Genomic DNA, 19,275 nt, shown 5'->3' with positions numbered 1-19,275 from the left:
TTCTCGCGAGCGCTAAAGTTTCTGTTTTTTACAGCAAGATCAAAAAGACTTTCCCCAAGTCTTCCCAACGGTTCTACTTGACACAAACACTAATTAAACACAAAAAACACAACAAAAACAGAGGCTAGATAAATTATTTATTACTAAACAGGAACAAAAAGTAAGGAACAAAAATAAAATTGGGTTGCCTCCCAACAAGCGCTATCGTCTAACGCCCCTAGCAAGGCATAAAAGCGAGGATAGATCTAGGTATTGCCATCTTTGGTAGGCAATCCATAAGTGGCTCTCATAATAGATTCATATGGTAATTTAATTTTCTTTCTAGGGAAGTGTTCCATGCCTTTCCTTAACGAAAATTGGAATCTAATATTTCCTTCCTTCATATCAATAATTGCATCAATCGTTGTAAGGAAAGGTCTACCAAGAATAATAGGACATGAAGGATTGCAATCTATATCAAGAACAATGAAATCTATGGACACATAATTCCTATTTGCAACAATAAGAACATCATTAATTCTTCCCATAGGTTTTTTAATAGTGGAATCCATAAGGTGCAAGTTTAAAGAGCAATCATCAAATTCACGGAAACCTAGCAAATCACACAAAGTTTTTGGGATCGTGAAAACACTAGCACCCAAATCACACAAAGCATAGCATTCATGATCTTTAATTTTAATTTTAATTGTAGGTTCCCACTCATCATAAAGTTTTCTAGGGATAGAAACTTCCAACTCAAGTTTTTCTGCATAACATTGCATCAAAGCATCAATGATATGTTTAGTAAAGCTTTATTTTGACTATAAGCATGAGGAGAATTTAGCACGGATTACAACAAGGAAATACAATCTATCAAAGAGCAATTATCATAATTAAATTTCTTGAAATCCAAGATATTGGGTTCGTTGCTATCTAAGTTTTAACCTCTTCAATCCCACTTTTACCAATTTTCGCATCAAGATCTAAAAACTCCTAATTTTTGGGACGCCTTCTAACTAAAGTTGACTCATCTCCAGTCCAATAATTATCAAGATCCATATTGCAAAACAAGGATTTAATAGGGGACACATCAATCACTTTTAGATCTTCATCTTTATTCTCATAAAAACTAGAAGAACACGCCTTCACAAATCAATCTTTCTTAGCACGCATTCTAGCGGTTCTTTCTTTGAACTCATCAATGGAAATTCCCATGGCTTTGAGAGACTCATTGATATCATGCTTAGGTGGACTAGATCTAAATTTCAAAGAATCAACATCAAGAGAAATTCTATCCACGTTCCTAGCCAACTCATTAATCTTAAGTAATTTTTCTTCAATCAAAGCATTGAAACTCTTTTGCGAACTAATAAATTATTTAATACTAGATTCAAAATCATAGGGCATCTTATTATAATTTCCATAAGAGCTGTTGTAGGAATTACCATAATTATTAGAGGAATTACTAGAAAACGGCCTAGAATTAAAATTACATCTATACGCGTTGTTACCAAAATTGTACCTACCAACAAGATTCACATCCATAGATTCATTATTATTCTCAATCAAAGTAGACAAAGGCATATCATTAGGATCGGTAGGAGCACTCTTATTAGCAAACAATTTCATAAGTTCATCTATCTTTCCACTTAGAACATTAATCTCTTCAATCGCATGAACTTTTTTACTAATAGATCTTTCGGTGTGCCATTGAGAATAATTAACCATAATATTATCTAGGAGTTTAGTAGCTTCTCCTAAAGTGATTTCCGCAAAAGTGCCTCCCGCGGCCGAATCTAAAAGATTTCTAGAAGCAAAATTCAATACGGCATAATTTTTTTGTATAATCATCCATAAATTCAATCCATGTGTAGGGCAATTACGTATCATTAATTTCATCCTCTCCCAAGATTGTGCAACATGTTCATGATCAAGTTGCTTAAAATTCATAATATCGTTTCTAAGAGAGATGATCTTAGCGGGAGGAAAATACTTAGAGATAAAAGCATATTTGCACTTATTCCATGAATCAATACTATTTTAGGCAAAGACAAAAACGAAGCTTTAGCACGATCTCTAAGCGAAAATGGAAATAGCTTAAGTTTAACAATATCATTATCCACATCTTTCTTCTTTTGCATATCACACAAATCAACAAAGTTGTTTAGATGGGTAGCGACATCTTCAGTAGGAAGGCTAGAAAACGGATCTTTCATGACAAGATTCAAGAAAGCAGTATTAATTTCACAAGATTCCGCATCGGTAAGAGGAGAAATCGGAGTGCTAATAAAATCATTATTGATGGTATTGGCAAAGTCACATAATTTAGTATTATCTTGAGCCATCGTGATAAGCAAGCAATCCAAAACACAAGCAAACAAGCGAAAAGAAGAAAAAACAAACAGAACGAGAGAACGAAAGGAAAAGAGGGCGAATAAAACGGCAAGGGTGAAGTGGGGGAGAGGAAAATGAGAGGCAAATGGCAAATAATTTAATGCGAAGGATAAGAGTTGTGATGGGTACTTGGTATGTCTTGACTTGGCGTAGATCTCCCCGGCAACGGCGCCAGAAATCCTTCTTGCTACCTCTTGAGCATGCGTTGATTTTCCCTTGAAGAGGAAAAGGTGATGCAGCAAAGCAGCGCAAGTATTTCCCTCAGTTTTTAAGAACCAAGGTATCAATCCAGTAGGAGATCATGCGCGAGTCACCTCGTACCTACACAAACAAATAAGAACCTCGCAATCAACGCGATAAAGGGGTTGTCAATCCCTTCACGACCGCTTGCAAGAGTGAGATCTGATAGAGATAATAATAATAAGATAAATATTTTTGGTATTTTTATGATATAGATTGAAAGTAAAGATTGCAAAATAAACGGTGTCAGAAATAGCTAGTTGACGGAAGATTAATATGATGGAAGATAGACCCGAGGGCCATAGGTTTCACTAGTGGCTTCTCTCAAGATAGCATAAGTATTACGGTGGGTGAACAAATTACTGTCGAGCGATTGATAGAATTGAGTATAGTTATGAGAATATCTAGGTATGATCATGTATATAAGCATCACGTCCGTGACAAGTAGACCGACTCCTGCTGCATCTACTACTATTATTCCACACATCGACCGCTATCCAGCATGCATCTAGAGTATTAAGTTCATAAAAACGGAGTAACTCTTTAAGCAAGATGACATGATGTAGTGGGATAAACTCATGCAATATGATATAAACCTCATCTTTTTATCCTCGATGGCAACAATACAATACGTGTCGTTTCCCTTACTGTCAGTGGGATCGAGCACCGCAAGATTGAACCCAAAGCTAATCACTTCTCCCATTGCAAGAAAGATCAATCTAGTAGGCCAAACTAAACTGAAAATTCGAAGAGACTTGCAAAGATAACCAATCATACATAAAAGAATTCAGAGAAGATTCAAATATTGTTAATAGATAATCTCGATCATAAACCCACAATTCATCGGATCTCGACAAACACACCGCAAAAGAAGATTACATCGAATAGATCTCCAAGAGAATCGAGGAGAACTTTGTATTGAGATCCAAAGAGAGAGAAGAATCCATCTAGCTAATAACTATGGACCCGAAGGTCTGAGGTAAACTACTCACACATCATCGGAGGAACTATGGTGTTGATGTAGAAGCCCTCCGTGATCAATGCCTCCTTCGGCGGAGCGCCGGAAAAGGCCCCAAGATGGGATCTCACGGGTACAAAAGGTTGCGGCGGTGGAATTAGGTTTTCGTGGTGCTCCCCGATGTTTTCAGGATACGTAGGTATATATAGGATGAAGAAGTAGGTCGGTGGAGCCACGAGGGGCCCACGAGGATGGAGGGCGCGCCCAGGGGGTAGGCGCGCCCCCTGCCTCGTGGGCTCCTCGTTGGTTGCTTGACGTCCACTCCATGTCCTCTGGATCATGTTTGTTTCAAAAATCACACTCTCGAAGGTTTCATTTCGTTTGGACTCCGTTTGATATTCTTTTTCTACGAAACACTGAAATAGACAAAAAAGCAGCAATTTAGGCTGGGCCTCCGGTTAATAGGTTAGTCCTAAAAATAATATAAAAGTGTATAAATAAGCCCATTAAACATTCAGAACAGAATATATAATAGCATAGAGCAATCAAAAATTATAGATACGTTGGAGATGTATCAATACCCCAGGTGTTGGGTTTGGTTTTCATTCAATCTCCAGATTATATGGTTTGATAAGATTTTCTTTTTGCAAATTGGATTTCTTAATGGTGTCTACGCCAGCGTCCGTCTCCCACTGGCTGTGTTCCTTGTGCGCTCACGGACAACAGCCGGGTCTGCGGGGGACGAGGAGTATCCCGTGTTTATTCTGACGAGCATTGCAAGCTCCGAACTGTTCATATTACCGTGACGGAGCCGCCCCGTCTCAGTTCTCGGCTTCCAGGATACGTGCTGCCAGCAGTAGCGCAATCACACTGGCACATCACCTCGCATCGTCCGTGCCGATGCTACTGTATTCTGCCTCCATGCTTCGCTCTTGCGATTCCATGCGCTGGGAGGTGCGCGCACGTATATTTCATCCCCAATACTGCTTATGTTATTTGCTTATTATTGGATCAACTTCGGGTCTGCAATAGTTGATATGATGTCATCCCAATATTACTTATTTGACCTCCTTCTCCGGTCCTCCCTCCCAACCATAACCGCCCCTCCTCCTCCTCCCTCCTCCTCCCTAGCCGCCCCTCCTCCGCTTCCCTTCCTCGCCGCCGCCTGAGGCAGCCGCCGGGCAAGCCCGGGGCGCCAAGGATGGTGGCGGCGGGGCCTCGGTTGCCCTGCCTCTGCATGGGGAACCCCTGATCTGGAGCGGTGACTCCATTGGCAAGGCACGGCCGGCTAGCAGCCATGCGGGCGGTGGATCTGGCGTCCCGGCCGTGCGGGCGGCGGGATCCGGTGGTCGTTGGCGGCCGGCGGCGGTTTCTGCGGTGACCGGTGCACGCGATCTGGCGCCTCCCCTCCTACCCTGTTCGGCGTGTGGGCCAGTCTCGTTGGGCCGCGCTTCCATTGGTCGCCGGTTCTGTACAGGAGGCGCTGCTGGTGGCGGGGATATAGTTCAGGTGAAATCCCTGGTCGGCCATGGCCGGCCGCGTCGACGGCGACGCCCGAGGGCGCCGTTCCCCTCCTTGGAGGCGTTGGTATGGACTGATCCCCTCACTTCCCCTTCCCCTAGGTCTCGCGGGCGAAAGCCCTAACTTTGTTGGGCAGCGACGGCGCTCACGGCGTCGTTCCCTTCTTGAAGGCGCCGCTTTGGGAACCTTGGGGCTAGGTGGCGCTTGTGGGTGGTGGGCGACGGCGGTGGTGCGGCCCTATCCTAGCATGGATCTGCGTCCGTTGCTTGGAGATGGACTTGCGTAGGTGGAGGTCGTCGTTTGGCGTCATGGTGGCGTCGATGGCGGAGGCACCTGCCAAGGTTGGCACCTCAATCTGCTCTGAAGATGGACCAGTGGAAGATGGCGGCGACGACACATGTGAGTGCGTCGGACCGGTTTGTGCCCCGGACCTGGTATGTGGCTCGGTCGGGGCCTACGGCTTTAGATGTTAGGTTTAGGTGAGAGGTCTGGGTATTTGGCCCAACTTGCACCCCTTCATCATATGGATTGGAGTAGCGGCAGATGTTGCCAAGATGGTGGATTCAGGCATATTATTATACTACTTTGTAAGGTCCTCAAGAATAATCAATAAAATGGCCGCATGCATCTTCCAGATGCAGAGGCCGGGAGTCGTCCTCCTTTTTAAAAAAAAGATATATAGACTAATCAATAGCTTAATAACTTATAATCACTTGGGCCAATTACCTGATGGGAGACAGGGAGAACGCTTGTTGAAGGGCCTTAGGCAATCTGCTCACAGACCTTTGCATGGGCTAGAATCAAGCAAACATGATCACTTGCATGAACACAAAGTTCCGGATAATATAAGTGCAAAATTGGACAAATACCTTTAGAGGAAACTTGTATGCTCGACATGCTTGACCATGTCAAAGCTCATGCATGAGTAACTATATCCTCAGGTGATTCGTATTATCTAGAAGGTGAGCTTCAAAATTTTGTAAATTAATGTTTCCAACAGTTCAGAGCTGGTACTTTACTGTACTGTCGGTATTTAGGTGGATGGTCGCTGTTTTAAATCCTGATACAAGTAATGCACTTCAGCCTGTTCTATTTATCTGTGTCTTTGCTGCCAATAGCTGATATAATTTCATCGCGAGCATGGAAGTACACCAGCTCTATTGTAGTTCAAAGTTGTTGGCCTATGCCCTAAAGAGAGAATAATTAGTATTTGCCCCTATGTGCCAGACTGTAGTTATGCCTTGCCTATTCTATCATTTTCATCATTGACAGATGTAGGTAGCAAATTATCTTTGCAAAATGTTGTGGTTGCGGTGTTTGTCTTGTCAATTCTCCATTCCTTCCTTTCTGATAAAGTGTTAGTTTGCATTTGTTATGTTTTATTTTTCTCTATGTTAATTTCTTGGTGTTGACTTCAGATTGCACATATATGGAGAAACATTCAATTTTTCAAGCCACATCCCGAATATTTATTTCCTGGCTGTCTGTTATGAACATTATCTTTACAGAAACCTGGTTGATGTAATAAAGTTACAAATAGTCCAATACTAATAATTTTGTATGTACATATTGTTATATATACTACATACCATTTTTTTGTGAGAAGGTAGATGAGGGCGAGCTCGAGGGCTAATATTATTCGCACATATGTTTTGAGCAAATGACTAAAAGAAGGGTATACTTTGCTTGGCGAATGATTCCATGGCCTCATAGATGCCTACGGTATGTAACTAAGCATGAATTGGTCTAAAATACTGCTTCTTTTCATGGTGGTGGTGTATGTAGATTCATGTAGCAGTTCTTTTTTGCATGGTAGATCTTGTAGCAGTTAATGGAATGCGGAGTTGCGGACTGGAGGTGGATCATGTGTTAACCAAAAGCTGGTTGGGGTGGTCGCAATTGCCAAATGTGTCTGGATGGATTTTCTATTTGTTGGATGCTCTCCTCACCCGTCACTAGGAGAAAGCTGGGTAGGAAGAACCGAAAGTCTTCTGCAAAGTGATAATTGAGAAGAAAATGTTTGGCTTGGACGAGAGGTTCATCAGTCGGAAACCGTATATCTAATTTTGCTCGATGTGTACTTATCAACGATATGGCATCACTTTGATAGATGTCTTGGCACATCTTTAGTTATTTAGTAGGCTATTGACACTTCAATAAACAATTCTCACCCGATCTTCTATGATTCCATAGCGTAGCACGGGCATCTTATTAGTAAATACTATAACAGTGAGAAACAGAGAATGAGCCACCACCTGAGGTCAACTCCAACGCATCACCTCAAACGGACATCCGTTTTTACCGCTTTTCATCCGTTTGGGGGTGACAATGGAGTCGTGTTCACCCAGATTTATGGATCCAACGCACAACCGCATTTCAGCCGCATCTCGTCCGCATAAATTTTATTTTTGCAAACACATATCTTTATTTTTCATCATTGATTTTTAATACATGGAAGCACATCACCAAATCTTGACTAGAATAATAAGATCAAAGAAAACAAAAACCACAAGAAGACATTTTAGAAGATATTCAACTTCCATAACCGCTCCCGTAAGTTGGATTAGTGACTTCTTGATGCATTCATTGTTGATCTGCGGAGGCTCGATCTTGCGTGCTTCTTTCTTCTTCGAGTCTAAAGAAGTAGATGTTGCTTCCTCACATCTAGTATCATCTCTAGCCTCTATTATAGCAACAAGTGCACAAACATCTATTAAATTACGCTCTATCAATAGATCGATGCATTCTTCTTCCCAATACCAAAAGTTGCATCCATTCTACACAATAAAAATTTGAGTGAGTACAACTAGTCGAATTCAAGAGCACAACCGAAGCTAAATTAGCACATACCCAATCGTTTGAGCACTTGACGAACACCCATCTGAAATGTTCTGGCGTTGTAGACATGCGGCGCAAGACCTTTCTTGGGTAGTCGTCGCACTTTATGAGTGGCAACGGTGCGCCGACGAGCCTTTGGGCCAGCACCGAGCCCGGCCGACGGTCGTTCTTGTATTTGTCGGCGATCCGCTGACGGGGTAGATCCGAGCAGCTAGAGGCGGAGTCAGTACCTGCATGCGGCCTTGAGGCCTTGCCGGGGCCTTCCGGCCCTGTGCCCGGCCAGTCCATGGCACGGCGCGGCCTCCCGTAGCCGGGCGAGCTCAAGTCCGGCCGGATCCGCTCTAAATCCGCCCGTCGGATGCGCAAATCAGGTGGCCGTAGTTGGGCAACTCGGGGCGTTGAGGGAATGGAGGCTGCGACAAGGGTTGTGGCGAGCGCACGATCGAGCTGCACAGTGGCAATGGCGGTGGCGGCGAGGGACGAGAGGGGCAGGGGTGTGGCTGGAGCGGGAGGGGGTAGAAAAAGGGGGTCTGCGTCCCAAACGAGCAGGCCAGGGGAGGACAGGGTCGTGCACCACGCGCCGTTTGCGTGTGTCCGTTCGGCCGTAAACTCGGCCTAAATTTAAGCCAAAAATGGGTCGAAAGCGAACAAAAAAGGGACGATGGTCCGTTTGCGGCCATGCGTTGAAGGGTCTGCTTTGTCCGTTTGCCCCCAAACAAACACGGACTGACCATTCGGGGTTGTGCATTAGAGTTGGCCTGAAACTTGCGATGAGCATGGCAATATGTATCTCAACAGCTGTTTCATCGAGATTTCAGCATATATTATGCATGGGCACACTGGCGGATCCTCTTGGGGACCATACTGGGCCATGGCCCAATCTTCCAAAACTATAAAAAATAATTAACAGGGTATGTGGCCCATTATATCCATTCCGTCCCACCACTTGGCCCAAGTCTACAGCAGTCTGTTATAAGTGGGAGCAACTAATGACGAGCGCTTCTTCGGGAGCCTGGCAATGATCACTTGCGGGTGGGCTGAGAGCACGCCCGCCACGTGTCGCCTCTGAACGCTCCCTGATTTTGTTTTTTTTAATTTTCCACATGCGTTTTCGTTTTTTCCTCGGGTTTTTTTCGACCTTTTGGTTTTCCATCAGTCTTCTTTAGCTTTTGGACCAAAAAAATCTCACAAAAAAACATGTTTTCTTTTCTTTTTCTTCCATGAGAGGCACATTTTTCCTTTCACGAGAGGCACATTTTTTGCTTTCGCAAGAGGCACAGCCGTCTCTCTCGAAAACAAAAAAAAATGTGTTTTCTGTTTTTTTTCCTTCCGCGAGAGGCACGGCATGACCTTGTCTCTCCAAAACAGAAAAAAACATGTTTTCTGTTTTTTTTCTTTCGTGAGAGGCACGGTTTTGCTTTCGCGAGAGACACGGCCGTGCCTCTCGGAAATGGAAAAATACGTGTTTTCTGTTTTTTCCTTCCGCTAGAGACACGGTTGTGTTTTCGTGAGAGGCACGGCCGTGCCTCTTTCGGAAAGGGAAAAACAGTGCTCCCGATTCGGTCTTTTTGTCCGGTTTTTTGTGTGGAAAAAAGTTTGTCAAAACCTATCAATATTGTATCTAGTTTTAAAGATCTCGACGCGAGGAATCCAATGGTGAAAACGGTTCGAGATTTGAACACATGGTTTAAGAGATAAACCGTTTTGAATAAACGAGTGTACAAAAAAAACTCTCAAGTTGCGACACATGGTGCCATTTGTCATAATCTGGGAAGATGAGAGTGATCTTTACAAGGAGTACTTCCCAATTAGTGATTTCAGTCATAAGCTCCTTTTGTTACCCTTAAAAAAGAGAGCTCCTTTTGCTACGTTGTGGGCTGGGTTTTGACGTTCTGGGCAGTGCTCCGCAGTGGCCGAGAGGTACAATGCAATACCAACCTTCAATCTCTCCAATCCTTTCCACCTAAAAAACTCCAACAATTTCTCAAAAAAAAAAACTAAAAAACTCCAACAGGTTCACTAAAAAAGAGGTAATATCACTGGCACTCGTATAACTTGCGCTGAATGTTTAGTTTAGTGCTAAAATGTTAAAAAGTACGAATTTATAGTCATCTAACTTGTTGTTCAATGCAAATACGGTGCTTTTTACCGTATCAGGAACATATGGAGAGATGAGACAGAGGGAGTATTTTTTCTTTGCTAAGAATGAGACAGAGGGAGTAGATACTAAATACCATGGCAGAGAATACTCATCCATGTGCCCATGTATACATACTGAAATCTCAGCCAAATAGTTGTCGAGATACATCAAGCAGATTCATTTCGATGCTCATCGTGCATGTGCTTCCTGAAATCTTAAGTGTTGCAAAATTGGTTAGTTGTTCATCTTTCTTTCTTTTTTTTTGTGGGAAACTCATCATTCATTCAAAGTACAATGATATTTTTCTACTTTAAAAAAAGGTTTTCTCCGTTGTGTGTGTGTGGATGGCGGGGCGGGGGGTCTTCAGCCAGTTGATGTACATCTCGAAATTATTAACTCAACTAAGACTAATATTTGGTCAAGTAAAAATATGGACAGTTAATAATTGTTTTGATTTTTTAAGACCCTCCCACACAATACATAGTTCAGTATTGTAACCGTGAAATCTGAGATGTACATCAACTAGCTGAAGGGCCCATGTGGTTTCATGGATTATCTTGTTGGGCTTGCCATCTGTTTGGTCTTTGTCGGCTGTTTGAGATGTCGTGTGGGCTTGGCCCTGGATGCAATGGTTTTATCCTGGTTTTCTATCGATTAACCGGGCAAACTATCTTCTTGTTAATTAATGAAAAAGGCAAAGTTTTTGCCTCTGTTTAAAGAAAAAGTAACTGTGAAATTCAGTTGCAACTGATCCAAACCATTAAACTAGCCTTACATTTATATTTACAATCTACATATGTAGTTTCTCCTGCCTTCCTCCACTAGAATATCATATCAGCCATACAAACTGGAATCTTGCTATTTCATTAATCACAACACTTGCATGTTTATCCCCAGAAGCTTACATCTTATTTCTTTATGCATTGGACTACAAATTTCAGGATTTAAGCCGCAACTGAGATTGTTGAATCAAGACTTTAGGGAGCAAATAAGAACTTGACAGATATAATAAAGAACAATTATCAAGTAATTATATTCATTATTTTTTGTGGGGTAATTATATTCATCAGCTACACATTTAGGTCTTCTCCAAAGAAACATTCTATATTTTACAATATAATTTTGTTTTTTTAGTTTGTTGTCTTAGTTTGCTTCGTTATTTAGAAAATGAGAAGAGTAGGGATGGGTCCTACTCAAAATAATGTTGTTTTGGTTATGTAATTCAGAACACATGCTTTTGTTAAGTATTATTATTGTAAATGAAATTTGTGCTTGTCCAGTTCTATTCCCCTTATTCCACTATAAACAAATCCGAGCTCATGTTAACTTAATGATCAGGTTGGCCCAATTTAAATAACCAATTTGTTTCAACTTTTTTCACGACTGTTGTCATTCCACTATAAACAAATCTGAGCTCTATGCATCAAAGGAGTTGCTATGGGCAAGAACGTACTTGTAGAAGGACGTTCGCGACTGTTGTCATTCTATTCTAACTCCCAGATTGAAAAGTTTACATAAAATTTAAATTGGATAACGTGGTTGGATACAGTTCTTTTTGTTGTGTTTACAAGGTACCATTTTCCTTTATGTCATTTATGAAGCAGCCTTAGTTATTCTTTTTAGGCAGTTAAAGTACACCCACATACTACTAGGCTACTACCCTTAATAAAATGATGTAGGGGAATCAGCTAAGATTGTACGTGTCTTTCATAGTGGCGTTATTTTCTATCATGAGCCTAAATTTTGATCTGTTATGTTCCATTATGTACTAAGATTATATTCACTTTTGATTTCCTGTATTGTAAATAAGAGTCTTGAGACCCCTTAAGTCTTTAGATATGCCGTGCTTAGTGAAAAGAGGGGTTAGATACATCTGTCTTTCTTCGTCCACCAAAGAAAAGTTGGTATTTGTTTCTCGAACCTGATATGGATGTTTTAGGGGAAACTACATAGCGGGACTGAGATTGCCGTCAAAAGATTGACATCATCATCAACTCAAGGCTCAACAGAATTCACTACTGAGGTTGAAATAATTGCAAATCTTTAAAAACAGAAATGTAATAAGGATACTTTGGTTTTGCATTCAAAGGGAAAAGCGGTTTCTGGGGTTTCAAATTCAACAAGAGAGAGATCATCCTTGTCTACGAATACATGCCAACCAAGAGCGGGGGTAGAAAAAACGCCTCGGGCCAAGGTCTATTTTCTCTAAAACTATATTCACCGAGATTTCAATTCTAAATTGTTCTATCAAGATTTCAAAGAATTTTTATAATTCAGATGTCAATTCAACTTTAATCTTGCGGTGGTTATATGGATCCTGAACATATCATGTCTAGTAGGAAATTCTGAGCGAGGTCTGATGTGTATAGAGTCGGCATCATGGTTCCTGAGATCATGAATTGCTTTTGCCTGCACCGTATCTTTCAGTTCCATGTACTACAAGCTTTTTGATCGGCTCGGTCCAGCTTTTCTTTTATTCTCTACCTCCTGTCCTTGTCACTTTTCATTACTGACGCAGCTTCCACCCCAGTGAGCCTCTGCAGATAAATCGATTCCTCCGCGTGCTCGGTCCAAAGTTTGACCGTGGACTTGTACCCTCCCTTTGCCGTATTGACCACGCCCCCACTCGGTCACGCAGCGCCTTCCCCATTTCCACAACCGCCCGTCCTCCTCCTCCTCCCCCTCCCACGCTACAGCAGAGCAGCAGCAGCAGCAGCCCCGTCGATCTACTCCGCGCTCCTCTCCCCCCCAGACCCGGCCGCTCCTCGCCGCCATGGCGCCTCGCGTGCCCTCCTCCCTCCTCCTCGTCGGCGCCGCGCTGCTCCTGGGCCTGGCGGCCGGCGCGGCGCGGGCGTCCAACGAGGAGGGGGACGCGCTGTACGCGCTGCGGATGCGGCTGTCGGACCCCAACGGCGTGCTCCAGAGCTGGGATCCCACCCTCGTCAACCCCTGCACCTGGTTCCACGTCACCTGCGACACCGCCAGCCGCGTCGTGCGCCTGTAAGCTACCGCTCGTTCCCCTCTCACCCACCTCCGTTCAATCAATCAAAGCTTTCGTCTTCCAGGGTTTCCCCGCGCCTGCTCAGATCAGCCCAGAAATCCCAGCTCGATTTGAAACTACTGCTAGGTCAAACTGCTTGCGCGCTGGCAGGGATATCCATGGTCTTTCATCTTTGGTCTTGCACTTGCTTCTTGTTTAAGGGATTGATAGCTTAAGCAACAGTTGAATAATCATACTAACTGTTCATTCAAAAGGGCCGATTTATATAATAAAAAGAACAACTTGCAAGCATAATCAGTAGTTGTGGCGTCTGTCATAGTTCAACAATATTGCGTCCTGCTGGTTGGATGACCATGTTGTCTGTCTGACACTCTTTGTGGCAAACTTGTGCAGGGATTTAGGCAACTCCAACGTCTCCGGCTCCATCGGCCCCGAGCTCAGCCGCCTTGTGAATCTTCAGTACCTGTATGTGCCCCTGTGATGAATTCCACCGTCTCTGTTATTCAAACGGAGCAAAATGGTTTTGATTTCCTCAATTGGAACTTGATTTGCAGGGAGCTGTACAGGAACAACCTCAACGGCGAGATCCCAAAAGAGTTGGGCAAGCTGAAGAATTTGATCAGCTTGGATCTGTATGCCAATAAGCTCACCGGAAGAATCCCCAAGTCGCTTTCCAAGCTCAGCTCGCTGAGATTCATGTATGTATTATCCTCTGATTGCACTTCATTCCTCCACAGTACAAATGCCCCCTCTAAAAAAAACTACAGCACTAATTCATGGCATCTTTTGTCCAAGTGATGTACCCAAAATGGCTTGGGCAGTCGTGGCCATAATTCTGAATAAACTGAAATGCAATTTAAAAACATATAGTATCAATTCATATGTGAACAATTTTCCCCAAGCGAATACTAAAGTGATTTCTTATAGGCGTTTGAACAACAACAAGCTTGCTGGATCTATTCCACGGGAGCTGGCCAAACTCTCCAACCTTAAAGTCATGTGAGTGTGCATCTTAACATATGTATACCAGATTTAGTTGTGCCGTTGATTCTCTATGGTTGCTGACTTTTAAGTCATTGTGACATGCAGTGATTTGTCTAACAATGACTTATGTGGGACGATCCCCGTCGATGGTCCATTCTCAAGCTTCCCTCTTAGAAGGTAATATCTCAAAGTCCACTAGCATATTTTGTGGAACTAACATGGATCTGGAGACCTAAAAACCTCTACATTTGTACTGTGATGTCCTCAAGGGCGATGGTCTAGTTTTTCATGATTGCGTAGACTAGAGATGTTAGGATGATGGTGTTTGAGGTCGTGTCATTCATAAGTTTTTTTCGACTGCTGTGTCATTCATAACTTGATAGCTTTCATATCAGATATGGCATCTTCTCTGAGAATGAATTCATCCGATGAATGGCTAATAAGACATAACTGTTACTTTTCCAGCTTCGAGAACAACAGCAGACTGAACGGCCCGGAGCTGCAAGGATTGGTTTCCTATGACTTTGGATGCTAGAAAGCGCTGATGCACACGACAATGCACGTGGAAGGAAGGCAAAAAATTATAGTAGTACAACAAATAGTAGGAAGCTTAGCACTACAACATGTATGGCTTGCGATACATGCAGCAGAAGATGAAGAAGGTATGTGAGCATAGGGTCTGCGTTCGGTACTCAGACCCCAGAAGGAAAAGAATGGGATGTGAGAAGTCTTAGCTTGATCGATTGTTATTGCCGTATTGTAAATTGTAATAAGCTGCTTAGTACCGCAGCTAAGCTGACCTCTTGGGTCCATTGAGTAAGCCTTTGCCAGTTCGGAACTAAATCCCAGCTGATGAAGTTATGTATCTCAAGTTTTATCTACAAACGATCCACATCTCTTTGTTATGTTAGTATGGTTGAAGTACAAGCATTGTAGTGCAAAACAATATGAAGACTTTGTGCGGGTGAGAAGACGAAAGAAAAACCAGACGAAAAAAAAGGCAAAAAAAAACCAGACGAAGGTGGGACGAAAAAAAACCGACGGAGACTACCAACTGCTCCATTAGGAGTAGAGATTATCCATGAAGCCTTTGGTACTTTATATCTTTACAAGGAAGGAACGAAGCTACGCCAGTGTATTTTTGTAACGACATTTAGTTGTATAGGCAACCTGCTTGCACAGTACTCTCTTCATTCCAAAATAAGTGACTTTTCTTAACTTGCCTTTAATAGCAAACATGATGGTACCTAAGTTAGTTTTAGGATGATACTACTAAGAGGAATCTTTTGAGACGTACCATTGAAAAAAAAATCTTATCCCATTTTAGTTTACAGTATAGTGTGGAGGAAAATCTAGAATTATACTCCCTCCGGTCACAAATACAATATAAGATGTTTTGGATATTTTATTATTGGACCACATAAGGACTGAAACGAGAGAGCAAACACACTAAAACGCGTTTATATACATCCGATTCACAAAAAAAATTAGGAAACCTTATATTTATGAACGGAGGAAGTAGTTGGCAAACTAACATAACTTGTAAGCATTATGCTACATATCTGTGAAAAAAATTAAGCGAACAATGCACACTTGCTCTATAGTTGATAAAAAAACTTGCTCAAGTGCTTCAACACTTATATTTGCAAAATGACCTCAATGACTTTTACATAGTATGCATATACCAATTTCATTCCCACAACATCACATCTTTCTCTATGTTGGGTTATATCAGAACTGAATTACTTGCGACATGTGGTAATGCAGTACAAGATAACTAGTCAAACGGTGAGAATTATAGATTGCTCAGCAGCTAACACACATTTTGTTCAACACAGGAAGAGGATGGAAAGCTTAATTGCATTTGTAGGCGAGGATGAAATGGTTGTTCATTAGCCAATCCACGACTTGGGTATTCCAACTAGGGATCCTCATTCTAAACACCTCGTTGAATTCCCGTGTCACTGTTTTTTTGTCCTTCGTCATCTGATGGCCATGAAATGCTCTTCGGTTTCATTTGGATTAAAGGACGGATCCATCAAGATTGTCCTGCTTCGGTCTATGTTGAATAGAAGTAACGCATAGGAGGAGTCGACGAGAGATAATGGTGGTACATATGGCAATAGAGAAACAACCCGTGCGTCCGCACGGGCTAGCCTATTCTAGATAGCTTTATATTGGTTGAACTTATATTATTTTTGGTGCATGCAATATTTTTTGGAAACAAAATTATAACATTAGTTCTAGAATAATTTTGGATCATTGCATCTACAATATGCAACGATGAATATTGGTTACCGTGTAGCATAAATGATATATTCTTCTCAATAAATCCCCGATTACAAATTTACATAAAAGATGTTAGACAAATACTGCATTGTCTGGCAATATTTTTGGGACTGGTTGTTAGATTTGTACCCACACAATATATCGATGAACATAAAAGATAAAGCATGATAACATGCCAGTATCTACAAATATTTTCCTCTGTATAAATGCCCTGGAGACCTAAATTATTAGTTCTAGAAAGATAAATTTAAAATCTTGTACGGTTTACCGCCCTCTAAAACCCAATGGTACTAATATATCATGATATATTGTTCGCCTGCTTAAACCTTGAATGGTTCCTTTAATTCAGTTAGAAAAGGATGCACGACTTTAAACTTTAATCCGAAATCTTGTTATTTGCATGTTACACTGAAAGACAAATGTCTGCATCGTTTTTATTTATTGCTTGCTATCTAAGATACACATAGTAGTTGTCTGTTGTGTAACCCAAAGATAGGATATTTTTCACTGAAAACGTTAGTATATGTATAGGTGCTGGAAATTCAAATATAGAAACAAATAGGATCACAAATAAATGCTTGCAATTTACATGCTTTTCAAATCCTGAGTTTAGAGAAATGCCAGTAAAACAAAGGAATGCATATAAAATTAATTAATTTCCATCTTCCACAATCAAGTTTTTCTAGAAAGATCTCATCGGGCTTGTATATCACTGTAGTCCATCAGAAAATTTGTAATGCAAGTAACCAATGATTAAAAATCAAGTATCTTGCAAACATAATTAGATACACGTGGGCCAATATATCTACTGATATACTCACAGAATAATTCAATGGTACAAATTGTGATGGCTTGAAATATGTGAGTCGCATGGATTATCCTCCTTTTTCTAAGAAAAATGTGAATAACATAAAACAATTATGTAAGCATTGCTTGTGTGTGGACCTTTTGTATTTAGTGAAAGCATTGCTAAAACTTCCATAATCAAATCCTTTGAAACCTAGATCAACAGTTGCAAATAATTTGGACATCCACGTTGTGTTTCAAAAATATTGTTCACTGAATACTCTTGTTAAGTAAGGTGAGAAAGAACTAAATTTGATGGATGCATGCACTAAAACCTACTGATATAAGGCGTGTTCTCACATAAAGCATCACACCATGTAGTCCATGTAAATTATAGGAAGAGAACGAAGTAGCTAAAAGGAAGAAAAGTAAAATCAGGGAACTTGCGGCTGCTTTTTCTCCAATTATTCTTCTATTCTTTGATCCTATCTATTGCTTTCATCCAGTGTACAACATCCAAAAGTAGTCCACCCCTTTCTAGAGGAGGCATCCAGTCAGTGGCTAAGTATAATCGGTCGCGTGGCTGCTAGACTCTGTGGGTTGAGTACAGAGCGTACCGGCCGAGAAGTGGATATTACTGCATGTGCATAAACTCTCCGTTGGAAACAACTTCGGTAGCCGGCGCCGTGGTGCGTCACGTGACACGAAGAGGTCATGGGCAATGGAACAGCTACCCAGCTGTCGAATGGACTCGTCGCCGTGGATCGTTAGGACAGGATTGAATCTCATGGGAAAAAGGATTTGTCGATGAACCCTAGTAGCACAAATCTCACTATTTATTAGCTTTTGTACAACGGGGTTATATATGACCAAGGAGGCAAGGACTCGTGGCTAGCAGATCTTGAAAATAACACAAAACATAGATCATACGTCTAGTATTGATACTTGCTCAATTATTGCAGACCACCGGTTCCATCCTTCCAACTTTGTTGGTCCATGTCCACATGTGACTAATTGCTGCAATTCTATGCCAATTTAGTTAAATGCAAACATGCATGGCTGAAGGAAATACAACTGAACATCGTAAATGACAAAATATATACAATCTGGATGTTAGATGGTAATACATAGTGACATTAGCAACATCAAAGTTCAAAATTGTCTTGTTTTCAAGCCAAAACATCAACGTACACATGACTATCAGGACATTACTACTAAACGAAATTTACAACTGAAGTAAAAGGAAGAAGATATCCGGTATGATGTCAATTTACAACTTAGAAAAAAATAGAAGAAGATGATACCGGATGTCATGTAGGCCATATGATTCGGCCGTCAGACATCTTACCCGCCTTTGTACATAACCTCTCCTCCTTGTTGTAATGCTTAACACTGGTTGTAGGATTGTAGGACAACAGTTGGGGGGACTCCTCTGTAGGCAGACCATGAATGCATCCGTCCAATTGCTCCTCCATGCATTAATCGACTTGGAAATTGTTGGCTTAAGAAGATAACCATGATACGTAGGGTGGTCGAAATTAGAATATAATATCAAGAGGTTTAAATTTGAGTACTGGAATATGAAATTGATAAGGATCAATTCAGTCGAGCATTAAAATTTGAGGATGCATAGTCATGGTATCACACCAGACTACCCTGTCACATCAGAACAAATCAAGTGAATAATCATCGTATTAATTACTTGCTAGCAATAGACCGCCTCTTGCTGCTGCAGCCACACCCTGGCCCAATCTTATAGCTAGACTGCCTTTTCTCTTGACGCGAGAACTGGGGCGAGAAGAACGATTGGAGGAGCCTCATCTGCATGGACGTGTACTTTGATCATGGGGTTAGAGAGATCATGTAGCCGATCTTTCTTATAGAGCATGCAGATGGCGTGGCTTGCCTCTTATCTATCACAGCTTCAGGCTTTTCTCTCTCTTCATGCTGTGGTGAAATCTTCCTGTAGAGAAGCCTCCGTCTTCTGGTACTTACTGCTCAATCGTTGCAAAAACGCCATGCCCATCATAATAACATATTAACTTATCTGGATTATAGGCTTCGACTCGTGCATCCCGAGATGGCTGCGTTGCAGCGAGGATAATTAACTGGATTGCAGGCTTCGACTCACGCATCCCGGAACGG

At 41.8% G+C, this 19,275-nt stretch overlaps 1 protein-coding gene across 1 annotated transcript; it reads left to right on the top strand.

Moving 5' to 3' along the window:
* Positions 1-12,696: 12,696 nt before the first annotated feature.
* Positions 12,697-14,960, top strand: LOC125527723 (leucine-rich repeat protein 2). Its single transcript, XM_048692240.2, has 6 exons — positions 12,697-13,070; positions 13,465-13,536; positions 13,626-13,769; positions 13,999-14,070; positions 14,161-14,232; positions 14,521-14,960. Exons 1-6 carry the CDS (start codon positions 12,844-12,846, stop codon positions 14,588-14,590), a joined length of 657 nt encoding a protein of 218 aa, XP_048548197.1. The 5' UTR covers positions 12,697-12,843; the 3' UTR covers positions 14,591-14,960.
* Positions 14,961-19,275: the final 4,315 nt, after the last annotated feature.

The sequence above is a fragment of the Triticum urartu genome, chromosome 7A (genome assembly GCF_056163025.1).
Source record: "Triticum urartu cultivar PI428250 chromosome 7A, HENAU_Tu73, whole genome shotgun sequence".
Lineage (NCBI taxonomy): Eukaryota > Viridiplantae > Streptophyta > Magnoliopsida > Poales > Poaceae > Triticum > Triticum urartu.
Note: the sequence above shows the minus strand (reverse complement) of the source record. Positions and strands in the feature narration are given on the sequence as shown.

Coding starts and splice junctions, on each gene's coding strand:
- LOC125527723 (XM_048692240.2), top strand. CDS start 12,844: ATGGCGCCTCGCGTGCCCTCCTCCCTCCTCCTCGTCGGCGCCGCGCTG. Junction 13,770..13,998: donor CTCAGCTCGCTGAGATTCAT/GTATGTATTATC, acceptor GATTTCTTATAG/GCGTTTGAACAACAACAAGC. Junction 14,233..14,520: donor TCAAGCTTCCCTCTTAGAAG/GTAATATCTCAA, acceptor TTACTTTTCCAG/CTTCGAGAACAACAGCAGAC.